At 45.9% G+C, this 26,054-nt stretch overlaps 1 protein-coding gene across 3 annotated transcripts in view; it reads right to left on the bottom strand.

Annotated features, from left to right (window-relative positions):
• Slco3a1 (solute carrier organic anion transporter family member 3A1) overlaps nt 1-26,054 on the bottom strand; it is a 283,145-nt gene that overhangs the window by 29,156 nt on the left and 227,935 nt on the right. For all 3 annotated transcript variants that reach the window (XM_052160589.1, XM_052160597.1, XM_052160605.1), the window contains exons 5-7: nt 22,444-22,608; nt 16,903-17,101; nt 14,898-15,036 (exon numbers count right to left, since the gene is read on the bottom strand). In XM_052160589.1, coding sequence (XP_052016549.1) covers nt 14,898-15,036; nt 16,903-17,101; nt 22,444-22,608 — 503 coding nt within the window. The remainder of the gene's footprint in view (nt 1-14,897; nt 15,037-16,902; nt 17,102-22,443; nt 22,609-26,054) is intronic.

Here is a 26,054-nt window from a genome sequence, read left to right as displayed (position 1 = left end):
CCTGGAAACCCACCACCCCTTAACCTATACCTGGAAACTTTACCTGGCTTTTCCATGAGACCTGTCATAGACACCACACCCCTTTACCAGCCCTCCAGATAATCAGCTCCTCTTTTCCTCCCATGGACCCTCTGAGCACTGACCCTGCCCTACAGAGAAAAATGGGACCTGTTAGTCAGGAACACCCTGGGACATGTTCGTAAACATTGCCTTTAGTAATGCGGCAGGACACTAGAGGAGATGCAGAAGACAGTTTGAGGATACACAGGTGGCCAGATTGGCCTCTGCCTTGACCAGGAAGCAGGGCTTCAGTCCAGCTACAGCTCACCAGGCCATCCCAGTCTCTACCAAGAAAAGCATGTATGGCATGACCAGAGGTCACAGGCAAACTTCTGCAGCGGCTAATGCTCAGTGGTCACAGCTGCTTATGGGCCCTGCTCTCATCTCATTCTGACTGGCTTCTCTCTCCACTAGCATGAGTCAGATCTCATGAAGTTCCCTATTGGCATGCACACCCCTAGCCCACAGCCCTTTCCCCTCCCATGGCAGCTGTGTTGTCTCCTGTCTCCCATGGTTCCATTCTTTGGTTCTTTGTGTTCCCCTTTTCTTTTCCTGGCTACACCTCGTCCATCTTTCTTGGCATCATCTCCCCTTTCCTGTGCTAACATGGCTACAGGTTGGACTTCCCTTCCTGCACCACATTTTCCTATATGTTCACGACTCTCTTCAACTTCATCTCTAGCCCATATTCTCCTTGGATACTTGCTATCTCCCTTTCTGGCACACAGCCTGTTGTGGAGTCAAGCTGAGCTTGCACACTTCACACATTTTTCCTTCTGAGGCTGCCCCATGCTCGCAGAGTTCCCTCTCCAGCATGGATGAGTGCTAGGCAGGAAAGAAATATAGCATGTTGTAGAAGCCAGGAGTCACAGGAGATCAGCACACACTACCCCAAAATATGCCTCCTTGGCACAAGGACTAGTTTGAGCTGATCCTTTGAGGACATTTAAAGATACAGAAGAAGATGGGACAACACAGAAGTCACCAGTTTTTAAGCAGAAATTTATAGTCAGGGGTTCCTTCATATCCAAAGATATTGGCTGCCAGGATACCATACAGATACCAGAATCTACAGATACCCGAGTGTCTGATTAAAAAAATGTATAGAAGCTATCCACTTCCTTCTGTATACATAAAATCATCTCTAGATGACTTTATATCTAATACTGTCAACACAATGGATATGGTCATTATACTGCATTCATTGCTTAGGGAATTTGGTACAGATACAATTCCAGCAATCATCTACAGTTCACTGAAGCCATAGGTATGGAAATTATGTATGCAAGGTTCTGTCAGATAATCTTGTATTTGTATTTAATGAGACATGAAGTCTGGCTTTGTTCCTCAGTCTGGTTTCAGACTCCTGGGCTCAAATGATCCTACAGCCTAGTCACCTGAGTAGCTAGGACTATAGGCACATACCACTGTGCTGGCCTAGAAATCATCTGTAGGGGTGTCTCCTTTCTGTCTCATGAAGAAGGGGTGATGGAGAAGTTTCTAACAAACCTACATCCACAGAACAAATCCTTTGTTGCCGATGCTTTTCCTGGTCACTTCTCATACCCCTTTCTGTTTAAGTCTGGATTCAAAGCTGCCTCTCTGTGATTTACTCATTTCCCTGGGTACCTCCCATGTACCCCAAAGCATATGGTGTGGCTACCCCTCTCTGTTCTTGTTACTATGTCATTTGTTGGAGGCATCCATCCCAGCTAGGAACCACAAAGGGCATAGAGACAGTCCCTTATCCTCCTCTATGAAGAAAAGAAGAAGCGTCTCCCTCAGAAGGCCATTGGATGGAACTAATGCTAGATACAAGGGGGCAAAGACTCTGGCTGTCCCTGTACTCCTCTTGGGCACACACAGGATTATGTTGCTGACCGGAAGAGCAATCATGATATCCCTTGTGACCTAGCTTTTCGGGTCTCTCCCTACATACTCCATTCTGGTCCTGCATCCGAGCAGGCTCAGGGATACAGTTTATGGGTGCAGTTTCTTGGGTTTTGCAATCAATCCTAACTCACCATAGAGCCAGTCCTTTCTAGCATTTCACTTCTTCCAGAGCTTCGGACTGTCTCTCCTACTCCAATTTCCGTGTTGGGCTCCTCTTCCAAACGCATGTATGGGCTGTTTCTCTGCCCAATCCAGATGATACTTCCCACTTTTACCATTAGTAATGATAACCAACTCCTTAGGAACTAGGTGATAATTTTGACACCACCCACTCTCACATCAAACTCTTTTCCTCATGACTCCAGGGCTAACGAAAAGAGGTCACTAAGGTTTTGTTACCTAATATACTCATTTGTACTAGACAGGCTTTGGCTAACAATAGACACTCAGAAAACATTTTGAATAATTTACCAAAGTCCTGATGCCTTCCATATCCCAAAAGGGTCTAAACCCTGACCTCGATCCAGCTGCTCTTCTAGTTCTCTTGGATCACTTGGCTTGGCTGGGAGACATTTGTGACTGGAGGCTTCTGACTGTCGCTTTATAATCACATGGACTTGGAATGACCAAGTATAAATGGGGAGCAGTCCCTGTTGTACTGTGTGACTAAATGTCTCAAGAACAGAATGCTAGCTTGCATAGATTCTGGAGAAACACATGGGCATATTTTGGGGGGGGCTACAACTCAGGGATCAAGCCAGAACCCCAAGAGTAAGCCACATGACTAATTACCTTTGTTTGGTTTATCAAGTCATCTTGGTGTCTATCCTTATTTTGGACCTACATCTATGCTATGACTCATTATATTACCTTTGACAAAAATGTGATGTCACAGGGGAGATAGCTCTGTTGGTATAGTGCTTGGTGACCAAACATGAGGAGCTGGATAAAATATATTTATTTAAAAGATACAAGTGTTTTTTCCTCCATGTATGAATGTATGTACACTTTGTATATGTAATGCCCATGGAGGCTAGAAAAGGGCATTGGATTCTCTGGAACTGGACTTACAGATGCTTGTGAACTATCCTTTGGATGCTGGGAACTGAACTTCGATCTTCTGCAAAAGCAACAACTTCTCCTGGCCTCCACGTCATCTCTCCAGCCCCAAGGACCTGGATTTATTTCTCAGCATCAATGTATAAAGCTGGGAATGGTGGCAGATGTTTGTTTCTGTCAACCAGCACTGTGGTTGACAGAAACAGGTAGATCCCCTGGGCTTACTGGCAAGCCAGCCTAGCTGGATTGGAAAATCCTAGGTCCTAGTGAAAGATCTCCAATAGTCAGTCTCTAAGGCAATGAGATGAATGTGGTGTCTTTGCCAGAGCCCCACATAGATGAGCTAACCATCTATCCAGCTGACATTCCGTGAGCAGAGCAAGGAAGTAGTACTGTCAGATGCTGATGTTTGTCTCTAAGGCAAGGGGGAAGAGAGACAGGCAGGGCGCAGAGCTAGGGCAGAGGTGGCGGGGAAAGGCAGATCCAGCCAAGGATGAATGTGAATATGTCTGTCCTCTCTAAATTTGTCTGTTCAAACCTAACCACTGAAGAGGAGGATGAAGCTTTAGAGACAGAACCCACATCAACGAGTCTTTTTATAAATGATACCCAAGAGAACTGCCATATCTCTTCAAATACATGAAGGTGCAGGAACTGGACACCATTTGGGAACCAGATAGTGGCCCTCACTATGTAGTGAATCTGCCAATATTTTGATCTTGTACTTCTGGGCTTCCAGAGATAGATGAAACAAAGTACTCTAGTTTATAAGTTACTCTGTCTGTGGCATTTTACCATAGCACCCTGAATAGAATGGGCGAAGCAGGCACAGGCCGCACACAGAAAGGGATGCTGGAGACCAGCACAAGACCAGTGAGGTGCTCTCTTACTGCCACTAAAGATGGAAAGCAGGACATGGATGGAATCCTTCCAAAGGATCTATACCAGAATCAAGCGGGTCTAATTCACATGAAAAGGGTTCAGAAGGAGGAGACGAGGTTAGAAACACAGGTCATGACAGCGAGAACAGATGGGGCTTGCTTGTCTACTTGATGAATCAGTTGGAGGAAGGAACAGTGGGTGGTCTCTAGGCATGGGCCATCCCTGTACACTTTCTGTTAGTGAAGGTGGGATGTCCTGAGAACGTGAGATCATTTATGGTTAGGTGGTAGGAGACAAGAGATCTGGACTAAAGAACTTAGGAAGAGTGTGGGAGCCCAGGGCTGTTAGGAGACCCTTCAATAAGGTTCAGATGTGGCATAAGGAACTGGGTGGGCACAGCTGGCGTCACCTTTCCAAGGGTGCATACTTGAGGCAGATGATTTTTACCAGTGAGGCTTTGTCCTATCATCTCAAAGATAGGAAGCTGGGATGTGCCTCCAGATAGTGTTGTGAGAGAACTTAGTAGGAGCCCTCCAAACCTGTGGGGTTCTGAACAGCAGGGAGTCTGAGAAGAGGGAAAAGGCCAAGTATGAGAAAACAGTTCACCTTAGTCTAATAAAGGAGGCCAGATGCACGTTCTCCCATCCTGTGGCCTGTGCAAACTGCAGATGCTCTGGAACCATCCAATGGGCTGAATGATAGGCATGCACTCTAGAGCTTTCTCTGGCAGGTACTGTATGGTCCAGTACTAGGAAAGGATACTAGATTCCCAGTTCATTTTTGATTCCCAACCTGGTCAGGGGCTGATTTCTTCCTCCCTCCCTCCCTTCCTCCCTTTCTCTCCCCCTCCCTCCTTATGTCTTTCTTTCAAATGTACTTTTCTCTTTCCAAGTACTGGATTACAAGATGTATGCTCTTTTGCCTAAAGAGGGTTGGGTTTTAAACCTCCTTTTCAAGGCATTGTCTTCACATTGTATGATTTTTTTTTTCTGGGAAGAAATGTAGTCCCTGTTGTCCCCAGAGAATTGAATTCTCTGTCTGCTGTCACAATGTGAGGTACCAGTATCTAGATTTCCTGTCATTAAAATACCTTGCCATCCTCCATGTGGATAATGAGGGGGCCACTGGGCTCACAGAGGAGGCTTGACAAGCCTGTTGACTAGGATGACAGAAGGGAACTGGCTTGCAAATTTCACAAGAATGTACCCAGCAGACAGGCCTGCCCAGGCCCAAAGTGACGGATGAGCAATGTGAACTCACTGTGGCTTGTGAGAATGGATGACTATCTGAATATTTAACTATTTCTGATTTAACAGACTCTATTAGGTCAACATGATAGAAGAGGGTATAGCTGCAAAAAAAGTACCTTTTTTTTTTTTGTATGATTGAACAAGGTCCGACATAAGCCCTTACCTAAAAAGCTAAATCACAGGAACAAAGTAGGGTCTTATAGGTTCATGGACTGTTTGGAAAGTGTGAAATAAATAATGCCAAAATCCAAAGCATTTTGTGCACTGACATGAATCATATCACTCGCTTGACTTCATGGACACGCCACAACCAAAATGCAGTGCATTTGGCATCTCCAAGGCCTTCTGAGCCCCCTGTAGATGTATATGTGTGTGTGTGTGTGTGTGTGTGTGTGTGTGTGTGTGTGTGAGAGAGAGAGAGAGAGAGAGAGAGAGAGAGAGAGAACTCAGAAGAGAACATCAGGTGTCCTGTACTATCAGTCTGTGCCCTAATACCTTGGAATAGAGTCTCTCACTGAACCCAAACCTCATTGCTTTTGCTAGCCTGGTGGGTCAGTGAGCATCAGTAGTTCAGCTGTCTCTGCCTGCTGTGGCGCTAGGCTTACAGGCATCTGCCATACTTCCCTGTTCTGCCTTGTGCTCTGGGCACTGGAATTCGGGTCCCTATGCTCATACAGTCCGTGCTCTTATTCACTGTGTCATCTCGGCGGCCCATACAGCATTTCTCTTGATCATACTTTACCAACATGCTATGAGATACATGCAAAGATTATAACACTTACAAGAACCCTAAACCATCGATTACCTAACAGAATGTCAGGTAAGGGACACTCAACTGCGTGCCTGCACCAGTGACATCATCTACTGGCGGGCTAAGGTGTGGTTGAAGGGAGGACAGAGGAGGAGGGTTGAAGTCTCATGGTGCGTCTTTCTACATGATGATTTTAAAACTTGTAAATGTATGATATATTTTAAGAATCAAAACACTCCATACCATTAAAAAAAACAAAACAAAGCAAAACAACCCTCCCCCCAAAAAGCAGAAATCAGTGAGTGTAGACTAGCCCATGCCTTCAAGTTGCATTGTGATTCCACACAGTACCACTGACTACAATTGAGAAACGTTTCTATCACATACAAGGCAGGAACAAATATTCACAATAAAAGGTGGAGACCATAAGTGTAGAACAATTATTCCCTGGATCTTGGTTGCGTGTGTGTATGTGTGTGTGTGGGGGGGTGGGGGGTTCTGATGAAGGAAATGGCGAGCACGCTATTTTGACAGCTCATTCTACAAGAACAAGACACTCATCAGGCATGTTTCACAAATCTTGGCAAATGAAGTTGCTTCTGTTTTCTTCCTCCCATCAATCAGTACTGATGGGTCATTTCCTATGAACGGGACTGAAGAAATGGATTCCCAGGTTGACAGATTACTTTTGTAAGGGCGTGGTATGGGAGGGACGATGCTATTGGTGGTAAAAAAAAAATTGTTGCAGTAAAATGTGAGAGACACGAGGCTAGCCTCGTACTCTGGAGGCTAGATAGATGTGGTTGTTCCCTCATTCTGGTCCAGGAGGGATTTTTTCCAGCATGAGTGTCATCATAAGCCAGGCTTCCTCCTGACTCTGCCTGGGAGACCTTCATTTTTTCCAATTAATGTATTAATTATTATTATTTTAAGTGATGGTGAAGTGTTTTAGTGTCAACTACAAAAAAAAAATGCAGAAACAATCAGCAGAGGGGTGTGCAGAGCTTCAGTGAATCACGAAGGAATCCAGGGCGAGGAAGATTCTGTCACTCTGAGCAATGTCCCTGTGTACTGAGGGTCGTGTCACCAGCCCTTTATGCTTCATCATTAGGATGCCAGGAACAAAACCCAAGCTGGCGTTTCCAGGCAAAGACCTTGTTCCTCATTATGAAGGACCCTGGTGACCTCCCACCAGACGCAGCAGAGATATCTGAAAACCTGCAGGAAGAAAGACACTTCCTCCTCTGCTCTGCTTGCAAGGTCAGCAACTGAAAGATAAAGGCCAGGAGAAAAGGCGCCAAGGAGAAAGTAAGACCCCATCGAACTGTATCTGTCACATGGACCAGCAGAGGCGGGAGCCTCCTGCTGGAGGGCAGCCAAGGGGCGGCTCTTTGGGGATCAGGAAGGCCCACTCTGGATCTACCACCATATGTGGGACATAGAGGACAGCATTAAAGGAGAGGACGTGAGTACAGGTCAAGAGAACCCCAGACTCTGTGTCTCTCCCTCCCGTGTTCTGTCTTCAGATGTCAAAGCCTGCTGCACTGGTTTGAACATCTAAACCCTTTGATTATTGATATTTAGAAATATTATTGTTATGTACCCAAGCTTCAGGCAGGGTAGGAAAGGACCTTCTTACTGACCCACACCCCCAGTACTCCCCACATATGCAGGAATGTCCTTCAGGCTTGTCCACCATGCAACTGGCTGCTCACTGTCCTGTCAGGGCGACAGCCCGCCCTGGGATAAACACCCACTGCCTCCTCCTCTCCATCTCACCCTGAGCTAATTTCTACCCTAGGGAGTGTAACATTACTAAGTGGTCTACCTAGCCACTCCCTTATATTTAAATATATTTCTATTTAACCTCCTTTTAATATCGGAGCTTAAAAATGAAGTTTTTTTTCTTATTGGAAAAGCAATGTATGTGATCATTTGGGGGACAATTCCAAAATACATAGAATGTGTGGAAGAAATGAACAAAAACTATTGTCTTATTTCCCAGTCAGAGGGAGTCATTTGTGGATGTGAGCATCTGCTTATATAGTCATCCAGCTCTGTGTGTGTGTGTGTGTGTGTGTGTGTATGTGTGTATGTGTTTGTGTGTGAGTGTGTGCACATGTATGTGCACATATAGGTCAACACTGACCATCTTTGTCAATCGCTCTATACTTATGGTTTTGAGATAGGGTCTCTCACTGAAGTTCATGCTCACTAACTGGCTCCTCGAAGATCCTCCCGCCCCTGCCTTCTCTGCCCTAGCCCTGGAATTGTGGGTACACACTGCCATGCTCCTCTGTTTATATCAGATCTGGGATGCTGAACTCAGACCCTCAAGCTTGCACGGCACAAGTACACTACTGACTCAACTCTCTCCTCAGGGCCCCAATCTTTTCCTTTTCAAATTATTTATTTTGTGAGATTATAGCATAATTACATCATTTCCTTTTCCATTTCCTCCCCCCAAGCCCTCCCATAAGCTCCTCCTTGCTCTCAAATTTATGGCCTCTTTTTCATTACTTGTTTTTTACATATATTTATAAAATCAACTTTTATTTATTTGCATACGTATTTCTTAAAACTATTATTTGATCATGTTTTCCCCTCCCCCAACTCCTTCCAAAAGCTTCCCAACTGCTGACCCATTCCCTTTCTGGTCTTTTCCTCTCTCTTTTGAACAACTCCCTCCACCTCACCCCCCAAAAAAACCCACAAAAATGAGAATTGGAACAAAGCAACGAGACAAAAATAGCCATGTATCTTTTTTCATTTTCTGTTTTTCCTTATTGGAAGATTCTTCTTCCACGGTGGATGGTTTTCTGATGTGTTCTCTTCACTGAACTGTAAAGCTGGACTGAGTTTTGCTTTTTGATACTTTCCCATACAAGCTTCTAGAAAACACCATAGTAGATTTTATGGCAAACACGGGCCCTCGATCTAATTCATCTCTCCCTCTGAGATGCCTAGCACAGGGCCTGGGATGTAGCAGGTGTCACAGCTGGGTCAAACTCCAGCAGGGCTTTACTGGGGTGTTCCCAAGGTCTCTCTAACAAGCCATTACTGGGATAAGCACGGACTGTTAAGTCAGTGTTGGGGATCTGTCCATGCTGTAGATGAGGCTTTGTTCAACTCAAGACTGTGGGGTCACACAGGGAAATAGACACAGAAGAAAGAGCGGCTAAGGTGTGAGGGCAGCTGTGGCTGAGGACAGTGGGTACATGGAGAACAATGAAGGATGAGCTACACCTTGGCTGGTCAACACCCATTGGCCATCTGCCAGCATTCTTGTAGAGGCCCAAATCTAGAATCACATACAAACCCTCCAAGCTAAATGCTTGATTTAATATGGCTTGGCCCTGAGGAATTCGTCCTTAGGGTGTACATGCATAATTAGCATCCATCAGCAGCTTGGGCTGCACAGGCGGACAAGGCACTTCCAACACTGTCTGGCTTGTGAGGGAGAGAGGGCATTAGCTCAACATTAGCGCAGACGCTGGAGATCTCAGGACTTGCCTTGTCCTTTCTAGGGCTGTAGTGTCCCCTTTTAGAGCTGTAGTGTCCCCAGGGACACCTGGCTATGTCTGAAGACATCTATAATTGTCAGATAAATTTGAAGGCTATGTGGATAAAGCTTATGAATGTGGCTAAATTTACACAATAGAAGACTACTCAGCAATTAAAAACAATGAATTCATGAATTCCATAGGCAAATGGTTGGAACTGGAAAATATCATACTAAGTGAGGTAACTCATTCACAAAAGAACACACATGGAATGCAGCCACTGATAAGTGGATATAAGCCCAGCAGCTCAGAATACCTAAAACACAACCCACATATCAAATCATTCCCAAGAAGAAGGAAGGAGAGGGCCCAGATCCTGGAAAGGTTGATGCAGCATTGTAGGGGATTACCAGGACAGAGGAGTGGGGGGGGGGGAGTTGATTGGGGAACTGGTGGAGAGAAGAGGACTTATGGGACTTAGGGGGAGGGGGGACCTGGGAAAGGGAAAATCATTTGGAATGTAAACAAAGAACATAGAAAAAAAGAATGTGGCTAAACATCCTATGGTACACAGGACAGCTCCTCAGGAGAAAGAATTGTCTACCTCAAAATGTCCTCAAGGCTAAGGTGTAGAAACAGCCTATTACCACAATGGTTTCCAGTCCTGTTCACATACTAAGAACACTTGAGGCTTTAAAAAAATCGTGAAAAAATTCCTTAAAAATAAGGAAGAATTTCAGACCTTTCATTGTGGAAGCCCTCAGGGATTCTAAAATGTGGCTGTATCGAGGCCTGTAAGGTGGAATCACCAGTGCCAAGCAAGCCCAAGGATAGAATCCTTCTCCTTGCTGAGAACACACTGACTGCTTTGTTCAAGCAGTGCTTGGTAAATATTGGGTGACCTGGATGTGGGTAGATAAGCCATCAGTCATTTACACCTTACAAACTGCTGTGCTTGGCTTGCAGTGACTTTTAACCTATTGGTGGCTAATAAAAGCTGTTTTTATCTTGAGTCAATTATTCAGTCCATCAGATGGACATAATGTCTGGCATAATACACACATGCTTTCTGCTTGAATAATTACTTTTGAAAGTGAAAGGTATGCAAACAATCTGAGCAATATATTCACACCAAAGGAGGCTGATAAAAATTAACTCCATCTTTTTGTCATCTCCCCTCACCACAGGCAATGACAGGATTTAGAAACAGAATAGCAAATGTGGGCCGGGAACTTTTATTGCTATTGCTTGAGAAATGAAAGAAGAAAATTAAAACAAACATAAAACCCTGACTGAGACACTAAAGAAAGTAAAGATAGGGGAACCTGATGCTTACTGTGTTTCATTAGCATCTCAATGATCTGATTGGCTGACTTGTTTGCATCTAATGCAGGTCTGGAATAGACTTTTCATGGGCCCTGATAAATATCTCTATATCTGTCTATCTATCTATCTATCTATCTATCTATCTATCTATCTATCTATCTATCTATCTATCTATCATCTCTCTCTCTCTACACACACACCCACACACCCACACCCACACATGCATGTGTGTGTGTGGGTGTGTGTGTGTGTGTGTGTGTGGGTGTGTAGACAAGAGATAGAGGCAGAAAGAAACTTGAAGAAGATAAGATTGCACCTTGAAGTTAGAACCAACTAGTCGACCTGTTTGCCAACTGCTGCCCAGGAGTGTTACCCTGTGTAGTCACCTAATTGAGGTTGCATGGGATCACCCAGGGACATTTAGGAAGTCTGAGTTTTTACCAAGAGCTCTATCTGGATCTTTGGTGGCCAAGATATACAACACAGCCTCATCTCCGGCCCTGGTGAGGGACAGAGACGCCTAAGTAAATGAGCCATTGAACAGATGGGCTCTGACTCTTGCCAGGAGAGAACAGAAGAGATGGAAATTGGAAGGACATTAACATTGTCTTGAAATAGTTCTGAGGTAGGAGACAGCTCTGTAGGAGGCAGGGAAAGGGTAAAGAGAGAGCGAGCCCTGGTGGGTTGACAAAACGGGACTCATACACAGGGGAGACTATTCTATACAAAAGGAATGGCATTGGCAAAGCTCCAGAGGCAAAGGAGAGCTTGGCTTTTGGGAGAGTTTCACTTAACAAGTGGCTGGTTAGGAGACTGGGATGAGAAGAGAGACTGAGGCTAGAAAGGCAGCTAAGGGCAGACAGGAAGGCTCAATGTATTATGTGTGTAGTGTGCATGAAGGAAGACAGCTTCAAGTAGAAAAAAAGCTGGGCATCCTGAAAATAAGTGGCAGAGTACAAAGAAAGATTCTGGGTTTGGCTCAGAGGGTCCCAGAACTCCATCACACTCTACTGTGGGATCCTTGTGAGCTGACACGGGGTCCGATGGAAGAGCGCAGGCAGAAGAGCCCAGGAAACTCATGGGGAGGGACTGAGCCCACACAGAGTCAGTCAGCTCTCTAGGGTCAGGGAAAGAAGCCATGGAAAATGGGAGGGACAAGAGGGGGGCCTTTATGTAGGCAAAGGTTGTACTGGGTACCTGGAGACCAGAAGAGAAAAAAAAGCTAAAAAGAGAGAGAGAGAAGGGATGGGAGGGGGAAGGCAGTCTTATACCAGGGATGTAAGCCTTTGTTTGGCATTTCTTCAAAACACTGCTGCAGAGAGTCTAAAGACTCAAATTGCCTTTTGCTCTTTTTGGATGTCATCCCAAGGTTCCTTTTGACCCCAGGCCAAGCTCTTAAATGCCAGGAATGAAGCAGGAAGGGCCCATCACCTGGCCTCAGTCTCTCAGCCTGAGGTTCCTGCAAAGTCTGCAGCCGTTTTTGTTGTTGTTGTTCTTGTTTTGTTTGTTGTTGTTGTTGGATTTTTGGCTCAGCTACTGCAAGGGCCCCATTTACTATGAACAGGACTCATTTCCAAGTCTTTCCTGTGGCAGCTGGAAGAAGCCAGGGCCTCCCAGCCGATTGCCTCAGTGGGGTAAGAGTGGAATCCCATGGCTACCCCAGTAGGCAAAGTGTGGCTCTAAGTTCAAATGGAGAGCAGGTGACTGGGGAATGAACATCACGACCCAAGTCAGCCCTGACCTTCTGTCTTAGAGTGAGATCCTCTAGGTCTTCAGCTCCAGCAGCTGCGAGTGAACCAATGGGCTTGGAGAGACTGACTCAACAGACCACTTATCTGTGCAAGAGCAGAGGAAATGCAGACACCTCAGGGTTGGGTCTGTGTACCCCTAGAGGAAAGGCCTGGTGGCTCTCAGGACACATCGTCTTTGGGTCACAGTTCAATGGCTGAAGTGGACTATTAACAAAACTTCCTGGATATTAAAATGTCAATGAAGTTGTCCTTATGAGAAATAATAGCTTGTGTTTTTATTTGACCCATCCTCCAGGTCCCAACCCCCTTTTAATATTTACTTCTACTCACATAAAGAAATTGCTTCATCATCTACTTTATGAAATTGGGTCCTCCCAGCCCCCAATCTGTGGTGATTTATTTCCTTTATAGAAAATGTTAATAACTGGCCAGGAATCTAAATCTTAAAAGCAAGCAAAAATGAAATCTTTGAAAATGAAAACAAATGATTCATTTTTTTTTCCTTTCAGGGAACTGCTGCTTTTTAAGATGCAGGAGGCAGGACCAGGAGTAAATAAATGTCTGAATGGCTTCCCTGAGAGCAGCCCCCACGGCTGTTAACTTTTCCTTCCCGTCAGCGCACTGTGTGAGAAATTATGAAGTACGTCAGGGGCCATAGTGTTCCTATTGAAGAAACTCAAAAATCAAAGACAGACAATTCCAGAAGATTGCTACCATGAAAGAGACAGATATATCTAGGAAGGAACAGGTGCACAAAGACGCAAAGTCAAGAACTCTGATGGGACAAATAAGGGATCATTTGAGAGTAGCAGACATTGAAATAGGGTATTAAGGGGTCAATACTATCCATGTATTTTTTTTAATTTTCCTTCATAAATCCATTGATAATTAAGGCCTCCTTTAGAGATGGGATTTCCAACACCAAAAATTCTATTTTGAAGGCTAGGGATGTCGCTTAGCCACAGACACATTCACAGGGCTGAGTGAGTCCCAGCCCTTCCCACATCCCTACTTGCACACATATGCACAGACCAAGTCTCTGGGTATCTGTGTGTTGTTAAAATTACCTTCCTACTTTAATGTGCACAGTCCCAAGAGGCCGCGCCTCTGCCCCAGCAAACCTCTTGCCGCCATTCAGCAAATGGATGACTCAATGCATGGATAAGCCCAAAGCAACTGGTCATCCAATATCAACCTTCTGCCAGCATCAACCACTCAAGCCACCAAGTTGGAGTAAGAGGGGAACCAAGAGTCTATATCTCAAAAACTATTATTGATGTATTATAAGAAAGTACAGTGCCACTTTGATTAGTCTTAATATTTGCAAGCCTTGGAATAAAATTTGACTTTGTTATTTTTTACTTTTTATTTTATTTTTTTTAAAAAAGGGGGTCAATAAGAGTTGTCCAACTGAAGAGAGAAGTACAGGGAGAACGAGATAGCGAGCACGGCCACCTAGAACAAAAGAAGACAGCTGGAGTTGAGGCTGGCCATGGGCCCTACAGGAGGGCATGTGAGCGGGCCATTGGCAGGGTCACAGAAATCTTGCTGGCTTTAGTGTGGAAGAGAGTAGAAGAGGGTGTTCCCATGTCTACAGAATGTCGTGGTGGGCAGCTCACTACTGTACACAGCCTTATTCCCTGCCACCTTTTGCAAGTATCTCAGGTCACAGCCACCTTTCCAGTTACATATCCATAGCCACTGTGGGAAGCCATCCTGAGCTATTCGGACTATTGCTTACTCATGGCCCTAAGGTGGTGGCTGCTAAAATATAAGAACAATCAACTAGAGCCTCTTCTGTGGGCATTGGTTTAGCCATTGTCTCGAGATACTGCAGAATGGTCCTGCCTGCATCATCACCTGCTGACTCCGGTAATTGCGGTGGAAGGAAGTCCTGAGATAACTGCGGCAGGCTCCAGCCTGTGCAAACACCTGTTGTCTCCACCGGAGGACCCTTATCTCTTCCTGCTGAAACTGCTAGGATTGCCCTTCCTTTCTTTGTCCTTGCCTTGGGCTACACCCCTCCTGAAAGCCTTAAAACCTGTGTACCCCAGAACATTAAACGAGGCTTTGACACAACCCAGTCAATCGACTTGCCTTTCTTGGTGCTTGGCCTCCTTTCTTCTCTCCCCCCTTTTGACCCTCAGGTAGCACCTCTTCGGAACCCTGGAATAACTGACCCGCTGGACGGGTTACAAGCCACCTTTGATTTTCACTCTTAGTTTCTCCAGCAAGTGTCTTAGAGGCCCATTCGACGCAGCAAAGGCCCGAGGAACTGCCTTGTCCTGATGCGTTCCTGAAGGGAACGGCTGCAACAAGGTGAAGAGACGGTACTGGCCACTCTGGCCCTTGACATGCCCATGAGCAGCTGGGGCTGCTTGGGAGCCTACCCTCTCCCCTGCACCCCAAGGTTTTCAGTTACCGTGCTATTGCATCCAGCAAAGCAGGCTGACAGGTAGGTGATACCATCGGCCCCGCACACGGGTGTGAAGGAATCTGTCTGGCATTCACAGTTGTGGTTGCACGGAGAGTAGGGGTCAAGGGCCGAGCCACGTGCTGAGCTGGAAAAGAAGGGTGAAGGGGACTCATTAGAGGCCGGGCTAACCCTGGTGACACTGCTGTGATGGGCCTTGCGGTGTCCTTGATCAGGATGCTTACCTAGCCTGACTCGTCTCTTTGCTCTGTCTTATTCCTAGCTGACCTTCAAGTACCTGTGCAGGGCCACTGCTGGGAGCCCAGTCTGTACCCCTTGAAACAGTACTGGGCTGGGTAGCTGGCTATATGGCTTCTGGGCTCCTTCCAAAGTGAGGAGGAAGGTTCTTTTTGCCTTTTGTAACCATGTGCCCTTTGAGCTGAAGGCAGCTTGAGCTTAGCTTAGAGTCGTTCAGTTCCCCTTACCCACAACGACTCCTGCACATCTGGACACCCCACCCCTTCTGCTTGTTTCTTCCTCTCCTGCATACAGGATGCCCAGCATGGCTGGTTCAACATCCAGAGATGACTGCTAGGGTGCTTTGTGGCTTGCCTCTGCATTATGAAGACACCGCTACCAAGAGCTCACAAACTGGGAAAGAGACACATCGGGAGAGCCCAGTCTGCAGCCCCAGAAGAAGGAAGTGACTTCAGTACCCTCGCTTCCTCCTCTGTCCTAAGGCTCAGAGTATTTCCTGATAACACAGGTAACATGGGGGACATTTCGTCACACTCTGTAGTAGGAATTCCATGTTTTCATTTTGTTTGTTCTCAGTATGGCCCCACAAACTTTATCAAAAAGAAATCAAGGCTGAGCCAGGCGACTCATTCATCTAGACTCATGCAGTGCCCGAGTGTGGAAGAGCGGGTAAAGCCAGGCAGGAGCGTGACCATAGGCCTTGAACTTTGTTTCTTTTGTTACTTTTCTCCTTTACAGCGTGACCTCATGGTCGTGGGACCCTGTGTGCATGTTTCTAATCGCTGCAGTCTACGGCTTGCAAGTTGAGCAGTCCACAGCGAGGTCGGCTGTTCAGAGCCAAGTGTAACTGAGAGGGCACCCTCTGTGGGAGGAGCTGGGGGCTGCCTGGAGGGCACCTAGGTCTGTAAGAATCTGCCGCTTCTCTGCCATCACTCTCAATAGATGGCAGATGCACCCAGTTCTGTCCCATTTCCAGGCTTCCTTGCAGCCCAGTGATCTGCCTGGAGGAGGAGTCTTGCTGTGTAACCTGCAGGGCACCCACGATGCAGCATGTTCTGAGCTAGACTCTTCAGCTCAGGGAGGGCTCAGAGTCCCATAAGGAAAGGAGACAGTGGACACAGAGATAATATAGTGCCACAACTTATTGGAATAGTAATCGCTATAGATGCTCTAGTCTACGGTCCCAAGATAATAACCAGGGCCTAAGAAAAGAGATCCCATAGGAACAGGCTGGTTTTTGCTCCTCCCGCCTTCCCTCCCAACGTGTTACCTCTCTCTTCCCCTACCACTTAAACATGCTCAGCATGGGCCTGACCCGGTAATGACTGTGTGAGCTGGATGGGGGCTTCTGACTCATGCTGGAATTATCGAAATTGATTCTGTCTTTTATTTTGAGCAGCATTTTGAAATAGGGTTTATTTTGATTCTCATCATTTTGATTCACATCATTCCTGAAGTCAAATGTCAGACAGAGCAAGCGGACTGAAGAGTGAATGACCACTCAGTACTATGGGTTGCCTTGCTGCAGAGGAGAACAGCTCAGTTTCCAGAGGATAGGCTGAGTCTTCCAACTGCAGGTAAGACGCTAAGGCCTCTGGGCTCTTCTGCTCTGGATCACTAGAGACCAAGCCGGCTCTATTAGCCTGTGGTGGAGAGTCCAGGTGGGCCTGGGCAGGGCTGAGCCTTCTCTATGAACCCACAGTGAAGGTGGACGGGGGTACCTGTGCGGGGTCAAGTTGAAACTTTAGGTACTTACTTGTTTCCATAGTGGACGGTGACCCCAGCCACAGGGCCCGTGTCACAGCCCAGGAAGAGGAAGGAGACATAGCAGGCTGTGGACACCAGGTTGACCAGCATGGCCATCCGAATGGCCCCCAGAGCAGACAGGCTCAGCTTCTTCACCAAAAGGCCACCCAGAAAGATGCCCAGGCAGGCACAGGGGATCGCCGTCATCCCTGAGGAAGCAGAGAAGTGGAGTGAGATTAGCAGGAGAGGGGCTGGTGGATATCAGTGGGCCCTGCATCTTCCTGTGGCTCTGAAGTCTTCATGAAGGATCTTATTTCTGTTCCCAGAGAACTTTCAGATAACAAAGAGAGACAGCTATTGTGAGCCAAAGTGTACACAGATGGCATGCCACACCTGGTACCATCCGGGAGGACGCATGTACACAGCTAATGTGTGGCCAACTAAGCCATGAATCCAGAAAGCTGGGGACCAAGGGGTGAAATCCAGGAGATTAAATATTAGGGAGAGATGATATGGTCTCTGCATTAGTATTTCTTTCTTGGCCTCTCAACCCTTCCTTTATGGTGTTGTTCTGTAGACCAGGCTAGCCTGAAACATTTAGCAACCCTACTTCAGCTACCCAAGTGTTGGGATTCAAGGCATGTGTCACCAGGTTCAAATTCTCTGTGATCTCTCTCTCTCTCTCTCTCTCTCTCTCTGTCTCTCTCTCTGTCTCTCTCTCTGTGTGTGTGTGTGTGTGTGTGTGAGAGAGAGAGAGAGAGAGAGAGAGAGAATGTTTGTATGCATGTGCACATATATGTGCCTATGTTATGTAGAAGCCAGAGGATATCCTTGGGTGACATTTCTCAGGCACCTGTCTTGGAGACACCACCTCTCTTTGGCTTTTTTTGGTTTATTTTATTTGGGTTGACCGTGGAACTCAGGTCCTTAAGCACCCCGGCACTTGCCTATCTCTGCACAGTTCCAATGAGGCATGGAAAGGGGCCTTAAGACCAACTGGAGAGTTTTTGGTGGAGGAGATGGTTCAGTAGGTAAAGAGACAAAAATGATGGCTGAAGACCATGACTCCAGAGCTCGCATGAATGCCAAGCATGTGGTGGGCAACCTGGAACCTCAGAACTCAGAAGGCAGAGATGGGATTCCTAGGGGCAAGCCATTTGAATAGAGCAGCACAAACTGGAAAGCTCTGAGCTCAGCAAGAGACTCTGCCTCGAAGGATTAAGTGCTGAGTAACTGAGGAGGACATGGACATAAGCATGATGCTTATACATATTCGACCACACATGTCAGTGGCAGACACGCTTATACATACGAACATACATGAACTCACCCCAATTCACTTGAAGACATATACATACTTACACATGTGAAAGCACACACGCACGTACACACAAACTAGCTGAGAATTTTCCTTTTCTCATGAGGCAACAAAGGCTCATGGTAGGCTCCAGGACTATTTAACATTTAACCCAAAGGTTGAAGGGCTCACAGATTTGTGGAGGACACCATTTATCCAGGTCTGCTATGCCTCAGGAATCAGTGTCAATCAAATCACTATATTTTGCAGCACTTGAATAATTGCAGAGAGTATACTCTCTGTCTCTCTCTGTCTCTGTCTGTTTCTCTCTCTCTCTCTCTGTGTGTGTCTCTGTCTCTGTCTCTTTCTATTTCTCTCTTTCTTTCTCTCTGTCTCTTATTCACAGAGCTTTCTCTAAGACAGCCTGTTCCTAGGATTCCCAAAGACCCAGGGTATTGTCGGAGAACCAAAGGACCCTGCTGTTCCAATCTCCTGTTTGCTGTGGCTCTGTTCTGATTCATTTCATCTACAACCCAGCTTTAAATTGCCGAGTGCCATTTATCTACTGTGCAGATTATGCATGGCTAATTTTCCATTCTACTTGGCCTCCTCCCTGCCAATCAACCAACCCCCAGGTCAATCGACTACATCAACCAGCTGGTAAGTGCTGAGGGAATGCAAATTAATTTTTCATATTAGGGTAAGAAAATATCACCAGGAAGGCTTAGCTTGCCAAGACACTACCCTGACTATACTTAAAACAGACCAGGACCTGTGTGTCACCGGCTGCTTCGGACATCTGGGTTTAGTTTTCCAGCCTTTGGTTTGAATATGGGAACCATGACCTTGTTCTGTGTCCTTCCATACTCAGCCCGTGTCACTGGCCACCCCAACACCCATTTTCCTACTTTCTCTCCCTTGATGAGTCTAGGTACCCAGGGTGCCACAGGCTTTGCACAAGCATTGGTTCTATTCCTAGGACAGTCTCATCCATTTTTCCTTGGCTGGCTTTCTTCCTTTGCAAGAGGCTTCATCAAACCCCACCCCTCTTGTGACATGGAAAGGGGACTTAAGATCAGGAGAGATGGACCAGTGGGTAAAACACAAGTGAGAGGGCCAGGATTGGGATCTCAGAAGCCAGGTAAACCTGGACAGGTGCCCCACGGTAATCGCACACTTGGGAGGAAGAAACAGGGATGCCCGTGGAAGATTATCTGGCTAGACTTGAGGAGCTCTGGACTCAGTAACAGTCTCCGTTACTCTCCATCCGGTTTCCACGGCACTCCCTCCCATCCAAAGCTGCCGTGTTTATTTTTACCCATCCTGTTTCTTGTTCTCATGCTCTATCAGCATGAAGTTTCCAGAAGGACAGAGCACCCTTCAGGTCCCACTCAGTCCAGCCCAATCCCCAGGGCCTAATACAGCAGCAGATGGCATTCAGGCAGGCACCCCTTTGAGAATGAATGAATCTTACGCACATGGGAGCCGTGTGAATAAGCCTTGATGACAACATGCCCACTCCCTGAGAGCACCCTGGGCTTTGTTTCATTTTCTAGTTGAGACAGTGGGGGTGTCACCTGGTGATGATGGTAACCATGGCAACAACAGGATTTCAGCACCTTTTCTCCCAGTCACTATTAGATTTTCCTCTCTCTTCTTTCCTGATGGGTGTACACATCCTTAACACCCGTGGCTATTGTCAAGACTTCCCAGAACCAAAACTTCATCCTCATTAGATTAACTTATGCAGACTGAGCCGTTCTAATCTGCACTCATAAATCAATGACATCAGCTCCTGGACTGTCTACGCTGCTCTTCCTTGAACTCTGACCCGCCTGCTGAAGGCTTTGTGGGTGGTCTGTAGCCTTGAATGCACAGATTGGGATAAGTGCATGCACACCATCTTCTAAGAGTTGAGGAGCTATGCTGAAAGCATCTCTCTACATCTCCTAGTGCACCCTGCCAGCTTCTCCCGCAGTTCCTTCTTCCTGGTATACATTGACTGGATCTATGCCACAGGCTAGACACAGGGACAGGAAATGCCTGATGCAGGCCTGCCTGGAGAATATGAGGAAGCCCCACCCCCTTTTTATTTCCACCTTGTCAAGCGCTCTAACATTCAGGAATCACTGGGAAACAAACAAGACACTAGGCAGTGGGATTGTTTTTCTGACCTGCCCAGCAGGCTATTGATTTGTTTGTCGATAGAAAATGTAGGCATTTCTTCTGAAATAGGACCTGGACCCGAAGACTCAACTGTACAAGCACAATCAAAATGGAAGATGCAGCAGCAGAGAAACCAGGGGTTGAGAGATAAACCCTGGGTGCTGGAGGGTTATCCAACCCCAGATTCTAGAGACGTCAACAACTATAGCTTCTCTTACAGGGGGAGGTGACTTTCTCCCCTGTCCTGTAGGCATTGGAAAGCTGATTGCATTTTACTTACTAAAAAGTGGATGGTAAGAATGATTAGTGTGTGTGTGGGAGCTTGCATTCCCCAGCAGTTTCCAGGGAGAGAAAACTGTGGTATATTATCAAGATGGCCAGGGTTAAATTTCTTTTTAAACTATGATGATATATATATATATATATATCTTATGAAACACACAAAGACCACCCTGGTGAACTTTCCAGTTTGGAAAATTGAGTGTACAGATACCTCCATAACTAGCACCCGGGTCAAGCTTAGAAGAATCCCAGATACTCTGGGGCTTGGGAATGCTTGATCTTTGCCACTTTTATAAGAACCAGAGGTGCGGCACACATCTGGAATCCTAGAGCTGTGTTGCAGGCAGACAGGTTGAGCCCAGCAGCTTGCTGGCCAGCTGGTTCAGTGTGAAAAAGACTTTGTATCAAAAACTAAGGTGGAGAGGGACTGAAGAATACACCCACTGTTGACCTCTGACCTCCACATGCACATGTGTGAATATGTACCTGTATACACACATGCACACACACTGCACATGCCTACACACAAATGCATACATAAATGCATGCATACACACACATACACACGCACGCACACACTTGCTGCTGCCTAGGAGGCTCCTGGGTACTTCTCTGTAGTTGTAACCTTCAAGGACAACCATGGCTCTGGCTTCTTTTACTTTAATTGGCAATTCATCCTTTTTTTTAAGTCCCATAAATACAATCTCTTGTGTGTGACATCTTTCAACTCACACACATTCCCATGGAAGCCTGTGTGAGATTTCGTCCTTTCCCGAGCTGTGTGGTATAGAATGAACAGTCTATAGTTTATTTACCCATTCTGCTGCAGACAGACATTTGGGTTAGTTCCAGTTTGAGATAATTATGCATAAAGCTGCTCTGAATGTTGTAATGTATGCATATGTAAATGAGCGGACCTAAACACTCCATTCCGTTGGATAAGTGCCCAGAAGCGGAACTGATGGATCACAGCACAGGCATATGCTGAGCTTTAATGGGTGCTGCAAAAACTGCCCAAAGCAGAGGCTCCCCTGTGCATTCCCACTGCACTGTGGGTTCCAGTTGCTCCTCATCCTCCCCAGCACCCAGCACTACCATCTGGACAGTGTGTCACAGGGCCCCCTTTAGATTTCAGTGTGCATGTCCCTCATCACCCATGCTGGTCAGCACCCTTTGCTTTTAATGGCCATTTTGTGAAGCAATAGGGACTCTCTGTCTGTCTGTCTGTCTGTTTGTCTCTGTCTCTCTGTGTTATGGGTGTATGTGTGTGTTTACATGTATATGTGTTTATGTGCAAGTACAGGTGTGCATGGATGTAGGGGTGCTGGTGGCTGAAGTCTGGTACCTTTATCCATAGATCTCCACTTTAAAACTTTTATTTTATGTATATGGGCATTTTCCCTGCATATATGCTTCTACATATGCATATATGTCCACAGGCTAGAAGAGGGTACTGAATCCCCTGAAACCTGACTTATTGGCAGTTGTGAACTACCAAGTAGGTACTGGGAATTGAACCTAGGTCCTCTCAAAGAGCAGCCAGTGCTCTTTACCATGGAGCCGTCTTTCCAGCCCCTCCATCTTATTTTTTTTGAGATACAATAGCTCACCGAATCCAAGAGTTTACCAGTTGTTTAGACTGGCTACCTAGTGAGCTCTGGGGACCTGCCTGGCTTTTCTTCCCTCAGTCATGACGTTATAGATATGCTCTGTCTTGCCAGGCTTAGCACGGTCCTGCACTATTTTTGGGCTCTGTGCATTCTCTGAACATGTTGGTATAGCAGGAGGGCCATGAGACCCACTCACCGAGCAGCTGGTTGGCAGAGGACGTGGTGAGGTTAAACTGCTGTTCCAGGTACTTGCCCAGGAAGGCAGCGAAGCCGGCCACCACAGCAATCTCCATGCAGGCAGCCAGGACGATGCAGGTGAACACGGGGTTGGAGAGCAGGTGCTTGGTGACCTTGGGGATCACTGTGGCAGAGAACAGAAAGCAAGGTCAAGGCCATCCATGCTGAGTGGCTACTTTATGACCTCCTTAGACCCCTTGTCGATGCATTCTTGCCTGTTTCTTCAATCAACACCTTGTGGAGGATCACTGGGGGTGGGGGGTGGGGGCTCAGGGCAGACTCTATATTCTGTAGGTCATTTAAAACTAAAAACTTGCTCTTGCTTATCTCTCTGGCCCTTATGCTCTTGTCCCCCTATTCTCCATCTCTCCCCATTCTTCTCTCCTCTTTCCACATTGTCATGGCCAACTCTCACCCCTTATCTTTTCTTTCTCTCTTTACTTCTCTATCTCTTTTTCTTCCTACTTCTCTATAATAAAGCTTTGAAACTTAAAACAAACAAACAAACAAACAAACAAAAACCCCTAAAAACTCTGGTTACCAAACCACAACAAAATCCCACAAGTTGAACCATTCACTACTAAACCAGGCTCCTCTACCTCACTTCTTTACCACAACTTCAGGGGTTCAAGTCAAAGGTCTTTTGAGCAATTACACCAACTTTTCATCCCTCACTCCACTCCAAAAGGAACTCATTTTGGGATCGTGATTTCCAAAATGGAAACGGTACCATATATATTATACATGAAAATATTTAGGCATATGTCGATGTGCCCACTATATGATCACCATTTACAACTATGTTCGGTATGTATACTGGAAGAATACGTTTGATGTCATCAAGAAAGAGACGAAGCCCTCGTCTTTTACAAAGTAGGTATGAGCGGATCCTCCCCTCCACGCCCTGGTCAGCTCTCACCAGCAGAACATAGCATCGCAAGGGAGTTTGAGCCATCGAGCTGGATTTGATTACACTCTACATACTAACCAGTGGGATCAACTTAGGGTTTTTTTTGTTTGTTTGTTTGTTTTTGTTTTTTCGGGTTTTTTGCTTTTTTTTTTTTTCAACTGCTCAAATATCCACACTAAAGAGAGCCACAACAAGGAGTCTGGGATTACAGTCTGGTCACTGGGCTTTCGGCCTACGTCGTGGCTCTGGGATGTCTCCATGATGTGTACCCTCCTTCCCTCCATCCACAGCCTGTCTTATGCTAGGTTTTCTTAGTCTACTGTAGTACTCTTGACTCAAACCTTTACCACGCAGGTTCCTCCCTCCCATGTGGTCTTCCTTCACTATCCAACCTAGCCATAAGCTCTTCAGGATCCAGGATAGTTGGCTTTTGGCATAAATACTCTGAAGCTTATGACCCATGCTGCATCTTGACAGGGCCCGATAGTTGTGTGTGGAGGTTGCGTGTTCTTACCTTGCTTATGGGGCTCTATTTTCCTTACAGTATGGTTTCATAAGCTACAAGCACTTCCTCTTACATTGGTGCTTTTAAAACTCGAAGATTGGGCTGGAGGGATGGCTCAGTCATTTTAAAGGCTAGGTTCACAACCATAAAATATAAAACTCGAAGATTTGCTTTTGCGCTTTGAAAATAAGAACCTTGCTTAGGAATCCAGTAATTAGAATCCTCACCATATGGTCTTCTACCAGCTCTCCTTAGTTATGCTGTGATGATATATCCTGGATGGTTCTAGAACAGTCCTGTCTCTTCAGGATTGACACTTTTACTTGATTTATTATTTGTGTGTGTGTGTGTGTGTGTGTGTATGTGTGTGTTGCATAGATGCATGTGTGTCAAGCCATGTGTATGGAGGTCAGGGGACAGCCTTGGGTGTTGGTCTTTGCCTTTTACTTTGGGACAGTCATCTCATTGTTTTCCTACCACATATGGCAGGCTACCTGGCCAGCAGAGATGCTGGGACTCCTGTCTCTGCCTTCCGTCTCCATGAGATTAGACATGTGTCCCATTCATCCAGCCTTATGTAAGTTCTGGGGATTGAAACTCAGGTCCTTACGATTACATGGCAAGCACTTTATACACTAAACCATCTCCTTGGTCCTTACACCTTTATTTTGATGTTTCTCCTGGACACCAAAATCCATATATGCTCACATCTATTATATAGAACAGTATACTACTTGTCTATAACTCACACCCATGTACCTTAGATCATCTCTGAGCTACTTACATCAAGTACAAGGAGAATGTTATCCAAATAGTTGCTTGAGCACACTGTGTAAGGGGATCATGACAAGGGAGAAATTTGTACTCCTCCAGTACAGATGTAGTTTTCTGTAGACTGTGTTTCAAACAGCGGTTCGTTATGTCTGTGGATGTAGAACTTACACAGATGGAAGCTAGTGGTATTTACAAAATAATTAACCAAATATAGCTGATTCATCAAGTGCCAGGGCGTAAGACAAGTAAACTGATTTCAAGTAATTTGAAGACGAGTCTTATGTAAATCATAAATCACTTTCTATAAATAGCAAAGATGGAGGCAAAATATAGGTTACTGCAAACACTGTCCAAATGATGTGCTTGGGATTAGCCTTGGGACTGGCTGAGGATGTGGCTCAGTGGGGAGAGTGGCTGGCCTAGCATGTGCAGAGCTTTGGGTTGGATCTGCAAGTCTGCACAAAACAGGTGTGGCACATGCTGGTTCTCCCAGGTCTGGGGAAGTAGCAGCAGGAGAACCAGGAATTTAAGATTATGCTCAGCTATAAATGTATTTAGGGGCCAGCCTGAGACATACAAGATCCTGCCTCAAAAGGGGGGATCCTATTTAACTCTACTCATATTACTAACAAAAATAAGGAACGTTGACAGGGTGTACTTGTTTCTCTCTGTGCACATGGAAAAGATCAGACACAGATATTAAGTATTAGGAAAACCCGTTAAGTGCCTATGGCCACATAAAATAAACAGGTGGGTTGAGAACCTAACCCTGCACTCTGAGGTGATGAATTTGCCAGCTGTCCTAAAGGAGAGAGCTAATTACACAGGCACAATTGCATCTCCTAGGAGACAAAACCTCCAAATGGCCCATCTAATTAGAATAAAATAATAATAGGAGACACATAAGTTTTTAATAACACTAACAGACAAGCTTCATGCATCAAAATGACAGAACAATAGGCCGGGGACTGGCAGATATACAAAACTTAGAATTTATCATCTCTGGGAAAGATATTAAGTTTCCAAAGTGAAACTTTCCCAAGAGGAGGAGGATTTTAAAGGTTTAGTTACAGCACTGGACTGGACCAGAGGACTGGAAGCACAGGATTACTGTGAGCTGAGGCATGGATCTAAAGTCCACGGGGATTTAGACCAGAGATCATGGCCTCGGCTGTACAACACGTGTTTCTGAGGCATCCTTAGGGTTAACTAAAAGCACAAAAAGAAATTAAAGCCAAAACTTTACAAAGGGCGTGAACAAAGTCGGTACATAAACAGCTTCAGGTCCTCGCATTTCGTGCCGGCACACTGTGCTTAGAGCTTCCTGGTCTTTATGGGCACACCATTTGTATACTTTACAGGCCTTTTAAACATTTATGGC

This window comes from Apodemus sylvaticus, chromosome 1 (genome assembly GCF_947179515.1).
Source record: "Apodemus sylvaticus chromosome 1, mApoSyl1.1, whole genome shotgun sequence".
NCBI classification, from domain to species: domain Eukaryota; kingdom Metazoa; phylum Chordata; class Mammalia; order Rodentia; family Muridae; genus Apodemus; species Apodemus sylvaticus.
Note: the sequence above shows the minus strand (reverse complement) of the source record. Positions and strands in the feature narration are given on the sequence as shown.